Raw genomic sequence first — 15,134 nt, 5'->3', positions numbered from 1 at the left:
TAAAGGGGATGTCTCTCCTCCATGTATTCTCTATGGTAGTGTTCAGCTGTATAGTAATTAAAGGGGATGTCTCTCCTCCAGGTGTTCTCTATGGTCGTGTTCAGCTGTATAGTAATTAAAGGGGATGTCTCTCCTCCAGGTATTCTCTATGGTCGTGTTCAGCTGTATAGTGAATGAAGGGGATGTCTCTCCTCCAGGTATTCTCTATGGTCGTGTTCAGCTGTATAGTAATTCAAGGGGATGTCTCTCCTCCAGGTATTCTCTATGGTCTTGTTCAGCTGTATAGTAATTAAAGGGGATGTCTCTCCTCCAGGTATTCTCTATGGTAGTGTTCAGCTGTATAGTAATTAAAGGGGATGTCTCTCCTCCAGGTATTCTCTATGGTCGTGTTCAGCTGTATAGTAATTAAAGGGGATGTCTCTCCTCCAGGTATTCTCTATGGTAGTATTCAGCTGTATAGTAATTAAAGGGGATGTCTCTCCTCCAGGTATTCTCTATGGTCGTGTTCAGCTGTATAGTAATTAAAGGGGATGTCTCTCCTCCAGGTATTCTCTATGGTCGTGTTCAGCTGTATAGTAATTAAAGGGGATGTCTCTCCTCCAGGTATTCTCTATGGTCGTGTTCAGCTGTATAGTAATTAAAGGGGATGTCTCTCCTCCAGGTATTCTCTATGGTCGTGTTCAGCTGTATAGTAATTAAAGGGGATGTCTCTCCTCCAGGTATTCTCTATGGTAGTGTTCAGCTGTATAGTAATTAAAGGGGATGTCTCTCCTCCAGGTATTCTCTATGGTCGTGTTCAGCTGTATAGTAATTAAAGGGGATGTCTCTCCTCCAGGTATTCTCTATGGTCGTGTTCAGCTGTATAGTAATTAAAGGGGATGTCTCTCCTCCAGGTATTCTCTATGGTCGTGTTCAGCTGTATAGTGAATGAAGGGGATGTCTCTCCACCAGGTATTCTCTATGGCCGTGTTCAGCTGTATAGTAATTAAAGGGGATGTCTCCCCTCCAGGTATTCTCTATGGTCGTGTTCAGCTGTATAGTGAATGAAGGGGATGTCTCTCCTCCAGGTATTCTCTATGGTCGTGTTCAGCTGTATAGTGAATGAAGGGGATGTCTCTCCTCCAGGTATTCTCTATGGTAGTGTTCAGCTGTATAGTAATTAAAGGGGATGTCTCTCCTCCAGGTATTCTCTATGGTCGTGTTCAGCTGTATAGTGAATGAAGGGGATGTCTCTCCTCCAGGTATTCTCTATGGTCGTGTTCAGCTGTATAGTGAATGAAGGGGATGTCTCTCCACCAGGTATTCTCTATGGCCGTGTTCAGCTGTATAGTAATTAAAGGGGATGTCTCTCCTCCAGGTATTCTCTATGGCCGTGTTCAGCTGTATAGTAATTAAAGGGGATGTCTCCCCTCCAGGTATTCTCTATGGTCGTGTTCAGCTGTATAGTGAATGAAGGGGATGTCTCTCCACCAGGTATTCTCTATGGCCGTGTTCAGCTGTATAGTAATTAAAGGGGATGTCTCTCCTCCAGGTATTCTCTATGGTCGTGTTCAGCTGTATAGTGAATGAATGTCTCTCCTCCAGGTATTCTCTATGGTCGTGTTCAGCTGTATAGTGAATGAAGGGGATGTCTCTCCTCCAGGTATTCTCTATGGTAGTGTTCAGCTGTATAGTGAATGAAGGGGATGTCTCTCCTCCAGGTATTCTCTATGGTAGTGTTCAGCTGTATAGTAATTAAAGGGGATGTCTCTCCTCCAGGTATTCTCTATGGTCGTGTTCAGCTGTATAGTGAATGAAGGGGATGTCTCTCCTCCAGGTATTCTCTATGGTCGTGTTCAGCTGTATAGTGAATGAAGGGGATGTCTCTCCTCCAGGTATTCTCTATGGTCGTGTTCAGCTGTATAGTAATTAAAGGGGATGTCTCTCCTCCAGGTATTCTCTATGGTCGTGTTCAGCTGTATAGTAATTAAAGGGGATGTCTCCCCTCCAGGTATTCTCTATGGTCGTGTTCAGCTGTATAGTGAATGAAGGGGATGTCTCTCCTCCAGGTATTCTCTATGGTCGTGTTCAGCTGTATAGTAATTAAAGGGGATGTCTCTCCTCCAGGTATTCTCTATGGTCGTGTTCAGCTGTATAGTGAATGAAGGGGATGTCTCTCCTCCAGGTATTCTCTATGGTCGTGTTCAGCTGTATAGTAATTAAAGGGGATGTCTCCCCTCCAGGTATTCTCTATGGTAGTGTTCAGCTGTATAGTGAATGAAGGCGATGTCTCCCCTCCAGGTATTCTCTATGGTCGTGTTCAGCTGTATAGTAATTAAAGGGGATGTCTCTCCTCCAGGTATTCTCTATGGTCGTGTTCAGCTGTATAGTAATTAAAGGGGATGTCTCTCCTCCAGGTATTCTCTATGGTCGTGTTCAGCTGTATAGTAATTAAAGGGGATGTCTCCCCTCCAGGTATTCTCTATGGCCGTGTTCAGCTGTATAGTGAATGAAGGGGATGTCTCTCCTCCAGGTATTCTCTATGGCCGTGTTCAGCTGTATAGTGAATGAAGGGGATGTCTCTCCTCCAGGTATTCTCTATGGTCGTGTTCAGCTGTATAGTGAATGAAGGGGATGTCTCTCCTCCAGGTATTCTCTATGGTAGTGTTCAGCTGTATAGTAATTAAAGGGGATGTCTCTCCTCCAGGTATTCTCTATGGTCGTGTTCAGCTGTATAGTGAATGAAGGCTACATGAACATCGGCAGCGAGCGGTTGCTATGCGTCTTCAATAAGAACGCCGATGCCTGTAACTACGGCGTTACCGTGGGCGTGGTCTGTTTCCTAGGCAGCGTCTGCTTCCTGGTTCTAGACATCTACTTCCCCACCATCCACAGTGTCCGACTCAGGAGGAGAGCAACTCTCATCGACATGGTCTTCTCTGGTACACACACACACACACACACACACACACACACACACACACACACACACACACACAAACATTCCACGTTACACACAGACATTATATATATACACACACCTTACACACGTTACACACCTTACGCACGTTACATACACACACACAAATATTCCACGTTTTACATACACACACACATTATATACAGTGGGGAGAACAAGTATTTGATACACTGCCGATTTTGCAGGTTTTCCTACTTACAAAGCATGTAGAGGTCTGTAATTTTTATCATAGGTACACTTCAACTGTGAGAGACGGAATCTAAAACAAAAATCCAGAAAATCACATTGTATGATTTTTAAGTAATTCATTTGCATTTTATTGCATGACATAAGTATTTGATCACCTACCAACCAGTAAGAATTCCGGCTCTCACAGACCTGTTAGTTTTTCTTTAAGAAGCCCTCCTGTTCTCCACTCATTACCTGTATTAACTGCACCTGTTTGAACTCGTTACCTGTATAAAAGACACCTGTCCACACACTCAATCAAACAGACTCCAACCTCTCCACAATGGCCAAGACCAGAGAGCTGTGTAAGGTCATCAGGGATAAAATTGTAGACCTGCACAAGGCTGGGATGGGCTACAGGACAATAGGCAAGCAGCTTGGTGAGAAGGCAACAACTGTTGGCGCAATTATTAGAAAATAGAAGAAAATAGAAGAAGTTCAAGATGATGGTCAATCACCCTCGGTCTGGGGCTCCATGCAAGATCTCACCTCGTGGGGCATCAATGATCATGAGGAAGGTGAGGGATCAGCCCAGAACTACACGGCAGGACCTGGTCAATGACCTGAAGAGAGCTGGGACCACAGTCTCAAAGAAAACCATTAGTAACACACTACGCCGTCATGGATTAAAATCCTGCAGCGCACACAAGGTCCCCCTGCTCAAGCAGGCGCATGTCCAGGCCCGTCTGAAGTTTGCCAATGACCATCTGGATGATCCAGAGGAGGAATGGGAGAAGGTCATGTGGTCTGATGATTCAAAAATAGAGCTTTTTGGTCTAAACTCCACTCGCCGTGTTTGGAGGAAGAAGAAGGATGAGTACAACCCCAAGAACACCATCCCAACCGTGAAGCATGGAGGTGGAAACATCATTCTTTGGGGATGCTTTTCTGCAAAGGGGACAGGACGACTGCACCGTATTGAGGGGAGGATGGATGGGGCCATGTATTGCGAGATCTTAGCCAACAACCTCCTTCCCTCAGTAAGAGCATTGATGATGGGTCGTGGCTGGGTCTTCCAGCATGACAACGACCCGAAACACATAGCCAGGGCAACTAAGGAGTGGCTCCGTAAGAAGTATCTCAAGGTCCTGGAGTGGCCTAGCCAGTCTCCAGACCTGAACCCAATAGAAAATCTTTGGAGGGAGCTGAAAGTCCGTATTGCCCAGCGACAGCCCCGAAACCTGAAGGATCTGGAGAAGATCTGTATGGAGGAGTGGGCCAAAATCCCTGCTGCAGTGTGTGCAAACCTGGTCAAGAACTACAGGAAACGTATGATCTCTGTAATTGCAAACAAAGGATTCTGTACCAAATATTAAGTTCTGCTTTTCTGATGTATCAAATACTTATGTCATGCAATAAAATGCTAATTAATTACTTAAAAATCATACAATGTGATTTTCGGGATTTTTGTTTTAGATTCCGTCTCTCACAGTTGAAGTGTACCTATGATAAAAATTACAGACCTCTACATGCTTTGTAAGTAGGAAAATCTGCAAAATCGGCAGTGTATCAAATACTTGTTCTCCCCACTGTACATACACACACACACATCATGTTATCTCTAGAAGTATGTTTTCTGAACCATCTGTCCTGTTGGTCCGTCCCCCAGCCCTGTCCAGTTTCCTGTGGTTCGTGGGTTTCTGTTTCCTGGCCAATCAGTGGCAGCAGACGACAGAAGAAGAGCTCCCATTGGCTCAAGGCTCCGACGCCGCCAGGGCCGCTGTTGCCTTCTGCTTCTTCTCCATCCTCACCTGGGTAAGAGACACCTGGGGGGGGGGGGGGTCTTCTCCATCCTCACCTGGGTAATAGACACCTGGGGGGGGGGTCTTCTCCATCCTCACCTGGGTAAGAGACACCTGGGGGGGGGGGGGGGGTCTTCTCCATCCTCACCTGGGTAAGAGACACCTGGGGGGGGGTCTCCATCCTCACTTGGGTAAGAGACACCTGGGGGGGGGGTCTTCTCCATCCTCACCTGGGTAAGAGACACCTGGTTGGGGGGGGGGGGTCTCCATCCTCACCTGGGTAAGAGACACCTGGGTGGGGGGGGGGTCTCCATCCTCACCTGGGTAAGAGACACCTGGGGGGGGGGGGGGTCTTCTCCATCCTCACCTGGGTAAGAGACACCTGGGGGGGGGGGGTCTTCTCCATCCTCACCTGGGTAAGAGACACCTGGGGGGGGGGGGGTCTTCTCCATCCTCACCTGGGTAAGAGACACCTGGGGGGGGGGGGGGGGTCTTCTCCATCCTCACCTGGGTAAGAGACACCTGGGGGGGGGGGGGGGGGGTGTCTGCTGCCTTGGCAGGAACTAATGGGGATCCATAATAAACCCCAGGAAGAGTAGCTGCTGCCTTGACAGGAAGTAATGGGGATCCATAATAAACCCCAGGAAGAGTAGCTGCTGCCTTGGCAGGAACTAATGGGGATCCATAATAAACCCCAGGAAGAGTAGCTGCTGCCTTGGCAGGAACTAATGGGGATCCATAATAAACCACCAGGAAGAGTAGCTGCTGCCTTGGCAGGAACTAATGGGGATCCATAATAAACCCCAGGAAGAGTAGCTGCTGCCTTGGCAGGAACTAATGGGGATCCATAATAAACCCCAGGAAGAGTAGCTGCTGCCTTGGCAGGAACTAATGGGGATCCATAATAAACCCCAGGAAGAGTAGCTGCTGCCTTGGCAGGAACTAATGGGGATCCATAATAAACCCCAGGAAGAGTAGCTGCTGCCTTGGCAGGAACTAATGGGGATCCATAATAAACCCCAGGAAGAGTAGCTGCTGCCTTGGCAGGAACTAATGGGGATCCATAATAAACCCCAGGAAGAGTAGCGGCTGCCTTGGCAGGAACTAATGGGGATCCATAATAAACCCCAGGAAGAGTAGCTGCTGCCTTGGCAGGAACTAATGGGGATCCATAATAAACCCCAGGAAGAGTAGCTGCTGCCTTGGCAGGAACTAATGGGGATCCATAATAAACCCCAGGAAGAGTAGCTGCTGCCTTGGCAGGAACTAATGGGGATCCATAATAAACCCCAGGAAGAGTAGCTGCTGCCTTGGCAGGAACTAATGGGGATCCATAATAAACCCCAGGAAGAGTAGCTGCTGCCTTGGCAAGAACTAATGGGGATCCATAATAAACCCCAGGAAGAGTAGCGGCTGCCTTGGCAGGAACTAATGGGGATCCATAATAAACCCCAGGAAGAGTAGCTGCTGCCTTGGCAGGAACTAATGGGGATCCATAATAAACCCCAGGAAGATGGGGATCCATAATAAAAACAAATACAAATTGAATTGGAGAATCCAGTTGGGACATGTCTTTTATAGTTGATTCTAAGATTTGTATTTAATTATTTTGTATATGTTTATATGGTTTGTTCTTTATTATAGAGCCAAACAGATTGGAGAAGTGGTTTATCCACACGTCTCCATTTTGGATAGATAACTCTTCGTGTTGTTGTTTGTTTTTCCAATTTTCCAAGTGGTTAGAGTCAACGGATTCCTAAATTTCTGACGTGCTGTTCCTTCTTTTTTTTCCGTCGTGAGTTTCTGTTTTGTTTTAGTGATTCACCACAGCGAAGGCGTAAGATGAGGTTTTCTGGGTGTCTTTTGGTTTCTCCATTTCTTTCTTATGTTTTTTGACATTCTTCATCAAACTTGTCATTGTTGTTCATTTTCTTAGGTTGTCTGCTTGATATGTTTCAATTTGAAAAGGGAAGCTGAGAAGTCACATATACTGTTTAGGCTTTGTACTGGCAGGTTTACACGCTATTGCAGTGAAATGTTTTGTCCATGAAGTCTAGAGTCTAGAGTGACACATCTGAGGAGGGAATGCTGTGTACTGAGGGTGTCAGGTTCTTGCTCGCTGGATTACCTAAGAGAAACTCCTGTTTTTAGCTAGGAAGCTCTAACACCTAACCTCTGACTCCAGGCTCCTGTTTTTAGCTAGGAAGCTCTAACACCTAACCTCTGACTCCAGGCTCCTGTTTTTAGCTAGGAAGCTCTAACACCTAACCTCTGAACTCTGACCTCCTGTTTTTAGCTAGGAAGCTCTAACACCTAACCTCTGAACTCGGACCTCCTGTTTTTAGCTAGGAAGCTCTAACACCTAACCTCTGACTCCAGGCTCCTGTTTTTAGCTAGGAAGCTCTAACACCTAACCTCTGAACTCTGACCTCCTGTTTTTAGCTAGGAAGCTCTAACACCTAACCTCTGAACTCTGACCTCCTGTTTTTAGCTAGGAAGCTCTAACACCTAACCTCTGAACTCTGACCTCCTGTTTTTAGCTAGGAAGCTGGTTGACTTCAGCTCTTACTTCTGAGTTACTATAGTTACCTTGACTACTGCTTTAATAATTTACACCTCTGACCTCTGACCTCTCCACTCCAGGCTGGCCTGACGGCGCTTGCTCTCCAGACATTCATCAACCTGTTCCAAAACTTCAGCCTCTTCACCGATCAGCTCGACGACAACGCCGGTTACCACGACAACGCCCGCAGCACGCCCGTCGCCAACGGAGTCACCATAGTAACCACCAACCCCTACCAGCAGGCCCCTCCCTTCAGCGAAACTCTCAGTCTGGACCCTTCTGCCCTCACACCTGCTCCTGTCTTCTAGAGGGGGAGAGGAGAGAACGATGGAGAGGAGAGAGAGAGGGAGAGATGGAGAGAGGGAGAGATGGAGAGAGAGGGAGAGATGGAGAGAGGGAGAGATGAGATAGAAATGGAGAGATATAGAGAGGGAGAGATATAGAGATGGAGAGATGTAGATAGATGTAGAGAGAGAGATGGAGAGATGAGAGAGAGATGGAGAGAGATGGAGAGAAGAGAGAGAGGAGAGAGTAGAGAGATGGAGATGAGAGAGAGAGAGAGAGAGATGGAGAGAGGAAAGATGGAGAGAGAGGGAGAGAAGAGATAGATGGAGATAGATGAGGAGGAATGGACAGAGAGAGAATAGGAAATAGTTTCTAGGTGTGAGACCGTTGTGACATGACAGAGGCTGTAGCTTCAATATGCTGTGGGTTAGCCTGATTGGCCGACTGAGGGTCAGGTGATGCTGGCTCTCTGTCACCATGGCAACTGCTGGCTCAGTCTAGGATTCACACAGAGCAGGAACTAGAGCACACACACAGAGAGGCCGTTTTATAAGGAGGTTTATAACATTGTTGTAAATATAGTAGTCTACATCCCCTTATGAAGGTCCTGTGGAGCTCAGTAGTAAAGCTGTAGGAAACAGAGAGAATAGAGAGAGAGAGAATAGAAAATAGAGAGAGAGAGAGAGAGAGAGAGTGAGACAGAGAGAAAGAGGGAGAGACAGAGACAGAGAGAGAGCGAGAGAGAGACAGAGAGGAGAGAGAGAGAGACAGAGAAAGGGGGTGAGAGAGAGAGAGGAGAGAGAGAGAGAGAGAGAGAGGTGGAGAGAGGGGGAGAGAGGAAGAGAGGGGGAGAGACAGAGAGACAGAGAGAGACAGAGGAAGAGAAATAGAGGAGGAGACAGAGAAAGCGAAAGAGAGAGAATAGAGAGACCTCCATTAGAGTGGCTGTAAATCCTGTTATAATGTGAAATAATTCATGTCATTAAATATTTTATTGTAAAATGCTGAAGCTGGAATATGAAAAATAAAACCACACGACAACAAGAACCAACCGCTGCGTCTCATTGGTGTATTTATTTTATTTCTGTGATTTGATTGGTTGATTGAAATATATCTGTTTTGAATCCTAAGCAACCTGCCTACACATCGTTTAAAGTACAAAAACCAACATGGCCGCCGTAGCGCGTCAAAGCTGTGAGCTGGAAAACCTTGGTGGAGCATGGGTGGAAGTCCAACGTCAAACCAATGTCTGTTCTCACTTAAAACATGGGTTTATTAATGTGTGGACCTCAGCCCAATGTCTGTTCTCACTTAAAACATGGGTTTATTAATGTGTGGACCTCAGCCCAATGTCTGTTCTCACTTAAAACATGGGTTTATTAATGTGTGGACCTCAGCCCAATGTCTGTTCTCACTTAAAACATGGGTTTATTAATGTGTGGAGCTCAGCCCAATGTCTGTTCTCACTTAAAACATGGGTTTATTAATGTGTGGACCTCAGCCCAATGTCTGTTCTCACTTAAAACATGGGTTTATTAATGTGTGGAGCTCAGCCCAATGTCTGTTCTCACTTAAAACATGGGTTTATTAATGTGTGGACCTCAGCCCAATGTCTGTTCTCACTTAAAACATGGGTTTATTAATGTGTGGAGCTCAACCCAATGTCTGTTCTCACTTAAAACATGGGTTTATTAATGTGTGGACCTCAGCCCAATGTCTGTTCTCACTTAAAACATGGGTTTATTAATGTGTGGAGCTCAGCCCAATGTCTGTTCTCACTTAAAACATGGGTTTATTAATGTGTGGACCTCAGCCCAATGTCTGTTCTCACTTAAAACATGGGTTTATTAATGTGTGGAGCTCAGACCTCCATCTGCTCGTTGTTCCATAGTGTTTTCTGGTCCCATATCAGCTCTTAGTCATCAATGCATCAGATTATAGAACATTAGCTTTCATATAAAATACTTTCATCATCATTTTCTAAAAATGTTAAATATATTTTTTAATTAACTAGGCAAGTCAGTATAGAACAAATTCTTATTTACAGTGACGTCCTACCGGGGAACAGTGGGTTAACTGCCTTGTTCAGAGGGCAGAACGACCAGATTTTTCACCTTGTCAGCTCGGGGGATTCGATCTGGCAACCATTTACGATTACTGGCCCGACGCTCTAACCACTAGGTTACCCTGCCGCCCCCCAAAATATAATATAGTTTCAACTTTCATATAAAACACTATCATAATTATCAACATATAATATAGTATCAACTTTCCTTCTAAAATACTATCATAATTATCAACATATAATATAGCTTTATAGTCGTTGTTCCGGAAGCTTCATATAGTACCAGTGGTGATATATAAACACGTCTAAATATGGTCGTCGTTACTGGGTCACATGTTAGTCGTTGTTCCGGAAGCTTCATATAGTACCAGTGGTGATATATAAACACGTCTAAATATGGTCGTCGTTACTGGGGTCACATGTTAGTCGTTGTTCCGGAAGCTTTCGTATTCCTTCTACGTAGCGGCTACATGTAACTGCCAGAATAACGGAAACACTTTGAGTCGACGAGGGATACGCAGTATATTGAAAGCAGGTGTTTCCACACAGGTGTAGTTCCTGAGTTCATTAAGCAATCATATCTCCTGAGGGTCATGTATCAGAATGCTGGGCGGGCCATTATCTGCGTTACCATGGATACGCCCCCGTTGGATAACAATCCCCCCCCCCCATCCACAGGGTACGAGAGAGGTCCCCCCCGAATGGTTTTAATGAGCATGAAAGAGAGATGTTGGTGTTTCCTTTACTCAGGCAGTTACCTGCATCTTCAATACTATAATATACAATCAAATAAAATCCTATTTAGCACAACGCTTTTATAGGGGGCCATTTAGACCACTAGGTAGGGAATAGGGGGCCAGTTGACCACTAGGTAGGAAATAGGGGGCCATTTAGACCACTAAGTAGGGAATAGGGGGCCATTTAGACCAATAGGTAGGGAATAGGGGACCATTTAGACCACTAGGTAGGGAACAGGGGGCCATTTAGACCACTAGGTAGGGAATAGGGGGCCAGATGACCACTAGGTAGGAAATAGGGGGCCATTTAGACCACTAGGTAGGGAATAGGGGGCCATTTAGACCACTAGGTAGGGAATAGGGGACCATTTAGACCACTAGGTAGGGAACAGGGGGCCATTTAGACCACTAGGTAGGGAATAGGGGGCCATTTAGACCACTAGGTAGGGAATAGGGGACCATTTAGACCACTAGGTAGGGAATAGGGGGCCATTTAGACCACTAGGTAGGGAATAGGGGGCCATTTAGACCACTAGGTAGGGAATAGGGGGCCATTTAGACCACTAGGTAGGGAATAGGGGACCATTTAGACCTCTAGGTAGGGAATAGGAGGCCATTTAGACCACTAGGTAGGGAATAGGAGGCCATTTAGACCACTAGGTAGGGAGTAGGGGACCATTTAGACCACTAGGTAGGGAATAAGGGGCCATTTAGACCACAAGGTAGGGGATATTGGGCCATTTAGACCACTAGGTAGGGAATAGGGGGGCATTTAGACCACTAGGTAGGGAATAAGGGGCCATATAGACCACTAGGTAGGGAATAGGGGGCCATATAGACCACTAGGTAGGGAATAGGGGGCCATTTAGACCACTAGGTAGGGAATAGGGAGCCATTTAGACCTCTAGGTAGGGAATAGGGGGCCATTTAGACCTCTAGGTAGGGAATAGGGGCCATTTAGACCACTAGGTAGGGAATAGGGGGCCATTTAGACCACTAGGTAGGGAATAGGGGACCATTTAGACCACTAGGTAGGGAGTAGGGGGCCATTTAGACCACTAGGTAGGGAATAGGGGGCCATTTAGACAACTAGGTAGGGAATAGGGGGCCATTTAGACCTCTAGGTAGGGAATAGGGGACCATTTAGACCTCTAGGTAGGGAACAAGGGGTCATTTAGACCACTAGGTAGGGAGTAGGGGGCCATTTAGACCACTAGGTAGGGAGTAGGGGACCATTTTGCAAGTAGACTATATCTCTGTATATACGTTCCATGTCTCTCTCATTCAGTCAGTCTGTCAGTCTCCACCTGTATTACAGTCACATATTAACTATTTAGTCTAGCTCTAACCTGAGAGAGAGAGAGAGAGAGAGAGAGAGGGAGACAGAGAGAGAGAGAGAGAGAGAGAGAGACAGATAGAGAGAGAGAGAGAGAGAGAGAGAGAGAGACAGAGAGACAGAGACAGAGAGAGAGAGAGAGAGAGAGAGAGAGAGAGAGAGACAGAGACAGAGAGACAGAGAGAGAGAGAGAGAGAGAGAGAGACAGAGAGAGACAGAGAGAGAGAGGTAGAGAGTAGTTCTAGTAGTTATAAGTTAAAGTGACAGAGTTCCTAACCTGTCAGTTAGTTAGTTAGTTACAGTAACCACAGTAACCACAGTCATATATCTATTTAACAACACGTTTCTCTATCTATGGGTCCGCTAGTAACTATGGAGACAGGAGAAGTGTCTGGACTAAAACAGGACCTGACAGAAGCTCTACAATAAGGAAGGAACAGGCAAAACAGCAGGTAAAGGTCGAAGGTTAAAGGTGATGTCGCTAGATCTAGTGATAATACACTTCTTCGTGTTTAAAGGTCATAAAAGGTGAAAGGTCAAAGGTGAAAGGTCCTCCCGGGCGTTCCGTGAGAAAGGAAGGGACATGACGTCACTCCGACGCCACCTGCAGCGACCAGAGGGCTGTCGCCGGGTGAAAGCTCAACGGTGATTAAAGGTGACATAGTTAAAGGTCGACCAACGGCAGGTATAAGGTTAAAGGTCGACCAACGACAGGTATAAGGTTAAAGGTCGACCAACGGCAGGTATAAGGTTCAGTACCGGTGGTTTTGACAATGTCACACACACAACGTCTCCTAACAGAGACACAGTATGTCAAAGGTCAACCGCTCACAGTTTCCACCAATGGGTGGGTGAGGGAGGGAGAAGGTGGGCGGTCCTATTGCATATCACTCCGTACCATGATATCACACTCTGACTTCGGGGGGGAGGAGGGGCTTATACCACTCCTCAGGGGGGAGGGGCTACAGCACAGCAGTCTTACTGGGGGTCAGAGGTTAGGGGTCAGAGGTCAGGGATGTCCTTATGAACAGCTGATTGGCTGAATCCGACCTGTTCTAACAGGGCTGGACTAAAACCTTGCTGCCTCACCAGAGTCTCTCTAGGAGGAGGGTTGGAGAAAGGTAACCATTTCTTAGAGGTCAGAGGTCAGGGTTGAGTCTCCTCCCCCTCTCCTTCCCGTGTGCTGAGCATGCGCACTAAGCTCCTCCTTCTGAGAGGGTTGGGAACCAATCCCAGCAGAGACTGAGAGTTCCGAGCTCCTCCCCCTTCTCTCCCCTCCCCCTCCCCCTCGACGGTTGATTCGCTGTCCGTCAACAACGAGCATCCTGATTGGTCAGAATCCACCGTGATGCTTATAAAGCTGGTGTCCAATTGGAGAAAGGGGACAGAAAGGCGTGTCTCCGCTGGGTCCGTGTCCAATGAGTCTCTCTGAGAGGCGGAGTCAACCGACAGGGTCCGCCTCCTCAGATGCATGCTGCTGTTCGTCGACTGGGTCACCGTGGAAACCTGGGCTTCAGCAGGTGGGGCTACGGAGATGCAGGGCGGGCTCATCCTCTGCTTCCTGGTCCACTCTCGAACGGGAGATGCCGATTGGCTGCTGAGACACCGGCTCCTCTGGTCCTCTTCGAATGAGAGGCAGGCGTGGAGGGACAGGTAGGGGTGGGGGGAGCGGGGCGTGTGTGGGGGCCTAGGCGTGTGGTGTGTGTGTTCAGGTGTGTGTGGGGGCCTAGGCGTGTGGTGTGTGTGTTCAGGTGTGTGTGGGGGGCTGGATGTGTGGTGTGTGTGTTCAGGTGTGTGTGGGGGGCTGGATGTGTGGTGTGTGTGTTCAGGTGTGTGTGGGGGGCTGGACGCGTGGTGTGTGATACGACAGATTTCATCATCTGTCTCATCTAGGAAGGAAGTGGGGAGACGGCTAGGACTGGAACCGAGGGTCGGGGGAAATGGACCAGGGCTGGAACTGGGACTCTGGTTTGGGTCGAAGCTGGAACCGAGGGTCGGGGGAAATGGACCAGGCCTGAAGGCAGGGCTCTGGTTCGGGTCGAAGCTGGTCTGAGGGCTCTGGGGAGGGGAGGGAGTAGAGATGGTGAGGTTGAGGCTGGGGGTTGAGGGTGTGCAGGGGGAGGAGAGAGACGGGCTGGGACCTCCAGAGCAGAGAGAGATGGGCCTGGAGCTGGGGCCTGGGGTCTGGGGTGTCTGTGGGTCGTCTGTCGTCTGAGGGGTGGAGATCTGAGGGCTGGTTGGCCGCTGGGAGTCACTATCGCTATGGCTCCTACTGTGTCCTCTGGTAGATATAACCCTCTGACTGTGTGTGTGACGCAGGGTGTGTACGGTGTGTGTGTGGCGGAGGGTGTGTGCGCTGGAGGTGCGTCCTCGCGGGGAGCGGGACGGCGAGGAGGGGTGGCGTACGTCCAGGTGTGTGTTGCCACCAGGGGGCAGGCTGGGTAGCGGTGAGAGGTGCATGCTGGGTACGGTGAGGTGGGTGCCGTCGACAGAGCTCCCCCGCAGATCGTCGGTGGAACTGCAGCTCAGGTCCACAGAGTCACAACGCACCGCCTCCTACAGACAGACAGGAAGTAGGAAGTAGAGACAGGAAACAGAGCGTCAGAGGTCACTGGGACTGTTTTGAACAGAATGTTTGAACATTAATTAAATCCATGAGAGTTGATGATGAATGCAACTTGATCTGGCCAGGAATCTGTAGTTCCCAGCTAACACAAAACATTCTAACAACTTGATCTGGCCTGGAATCTAAAGTTCCCAGCTAACACAAAACATTCTAACAACTTGATCTGGCCTGGACTGTAAAGTTCCCAGCTAGCACAAAACATTCTAACAACTTGATCTGGCCTGGACTGTAAAGTTCCCAGCTAACACAAAACATTCTAACAACTAGATCTGGCCTGGACTGTAAAGTTCCCAGCTAACACAAAACATTCTAACAACTAGATCTGGCCTGGACTGTAAAGTTCCCAGCTAACACAAAACATTCTAACAACTAGATCTGGCCTGGACTGTAAAGTTCCCAGCTAACACAAAACATTCTAACAACTTGATCTGGCCTGGACTGTAAAGTTCCCAGCTAACACAAAACATTCTAACAACTTGATCTGGCCTGTACTGTAAAGTTCCCAGCTAACACAAAACATTCTAACAACTTGATCTGGCCAGGAATCTGTAGTTCCCAGCTAACACAAAACATTCTAACAACTTGATCTGGCC

General features: G+C 47.6%; 2 protein-coding genes across 4 annotated transcripts in view; one reads left to right on the top strand and one right to left on the bottom strand.

Annotated features, from left to right (window-relative positions):
* LOC139568433 (synaptogyrin-3-like) overlaps positions 1-8,828 on the top strand; it is a 36,107-nt gene extending 27,279 nt beyond the window's left edge. For all 3 annotated transcript variants that reach the window (XM_071390244.1, XM_071390243.1, XM_071390245.1), the window contains exons 2-4: positions 2,687-2,921; positions 4,797-4,942; positions 7,573-8,828. In XM_071390244.1, coding sequence (XP_071246345.1) covers positions 2,687-2,921; positions 4,797-4,942; positions 7,573-7,800 — 609 coding nt within the window. In that variant the 3' untranslated portion in view covers positions 7,801-8,828. The remainder of the gene's footprint in view (positions 1-2,686; positions 2,922-4,796; positions 4,943-7,572) is intronic.
* Positions 8,829-8,836: 8 nt separating this feature from the next.
* Positions 8,837-15,134, bottom strand: part of LOC139542286 (voltage-dependent T-type calcium channel subunit alpha-1H-like) — a 115,260-nt gene continuing 108,962 nt past the window's right edge. The window contains exon 20 of the mRNA XM_071347532.1: positions 8,837-14,471. Within this exon, the coding sequence (XP_071203633.1) occupies positions 13,062-14,471 (1,410 nt within the window). The 3' untranslated portion in view covers positions 8,837-13,061. The remainder of the gene's footprint in view (positions 14,472-15,134) is intronic.

Source organism: Salvelinus alpinus, chromosome 2 (assembly GCF_045679555.1).
Source record: "Salvelinus alpinus chromosome 2, SLU_Salpinus.1, whole genome shotgun sequence".
In the NCBI taxonomy this organism is placed as follows: domain Eukaryota; kingdom Metazoa; phylum Chordata; class Actinopteri; order Salmoniformes; family Salmonidae; genus Salvelinus; species Salvelinus alpinus.
The sequence above is the reverse complement of the archived record's forward strand: the minus strand, read 5'-3'. Positions and strand labels throughout refer to the sequence as shown.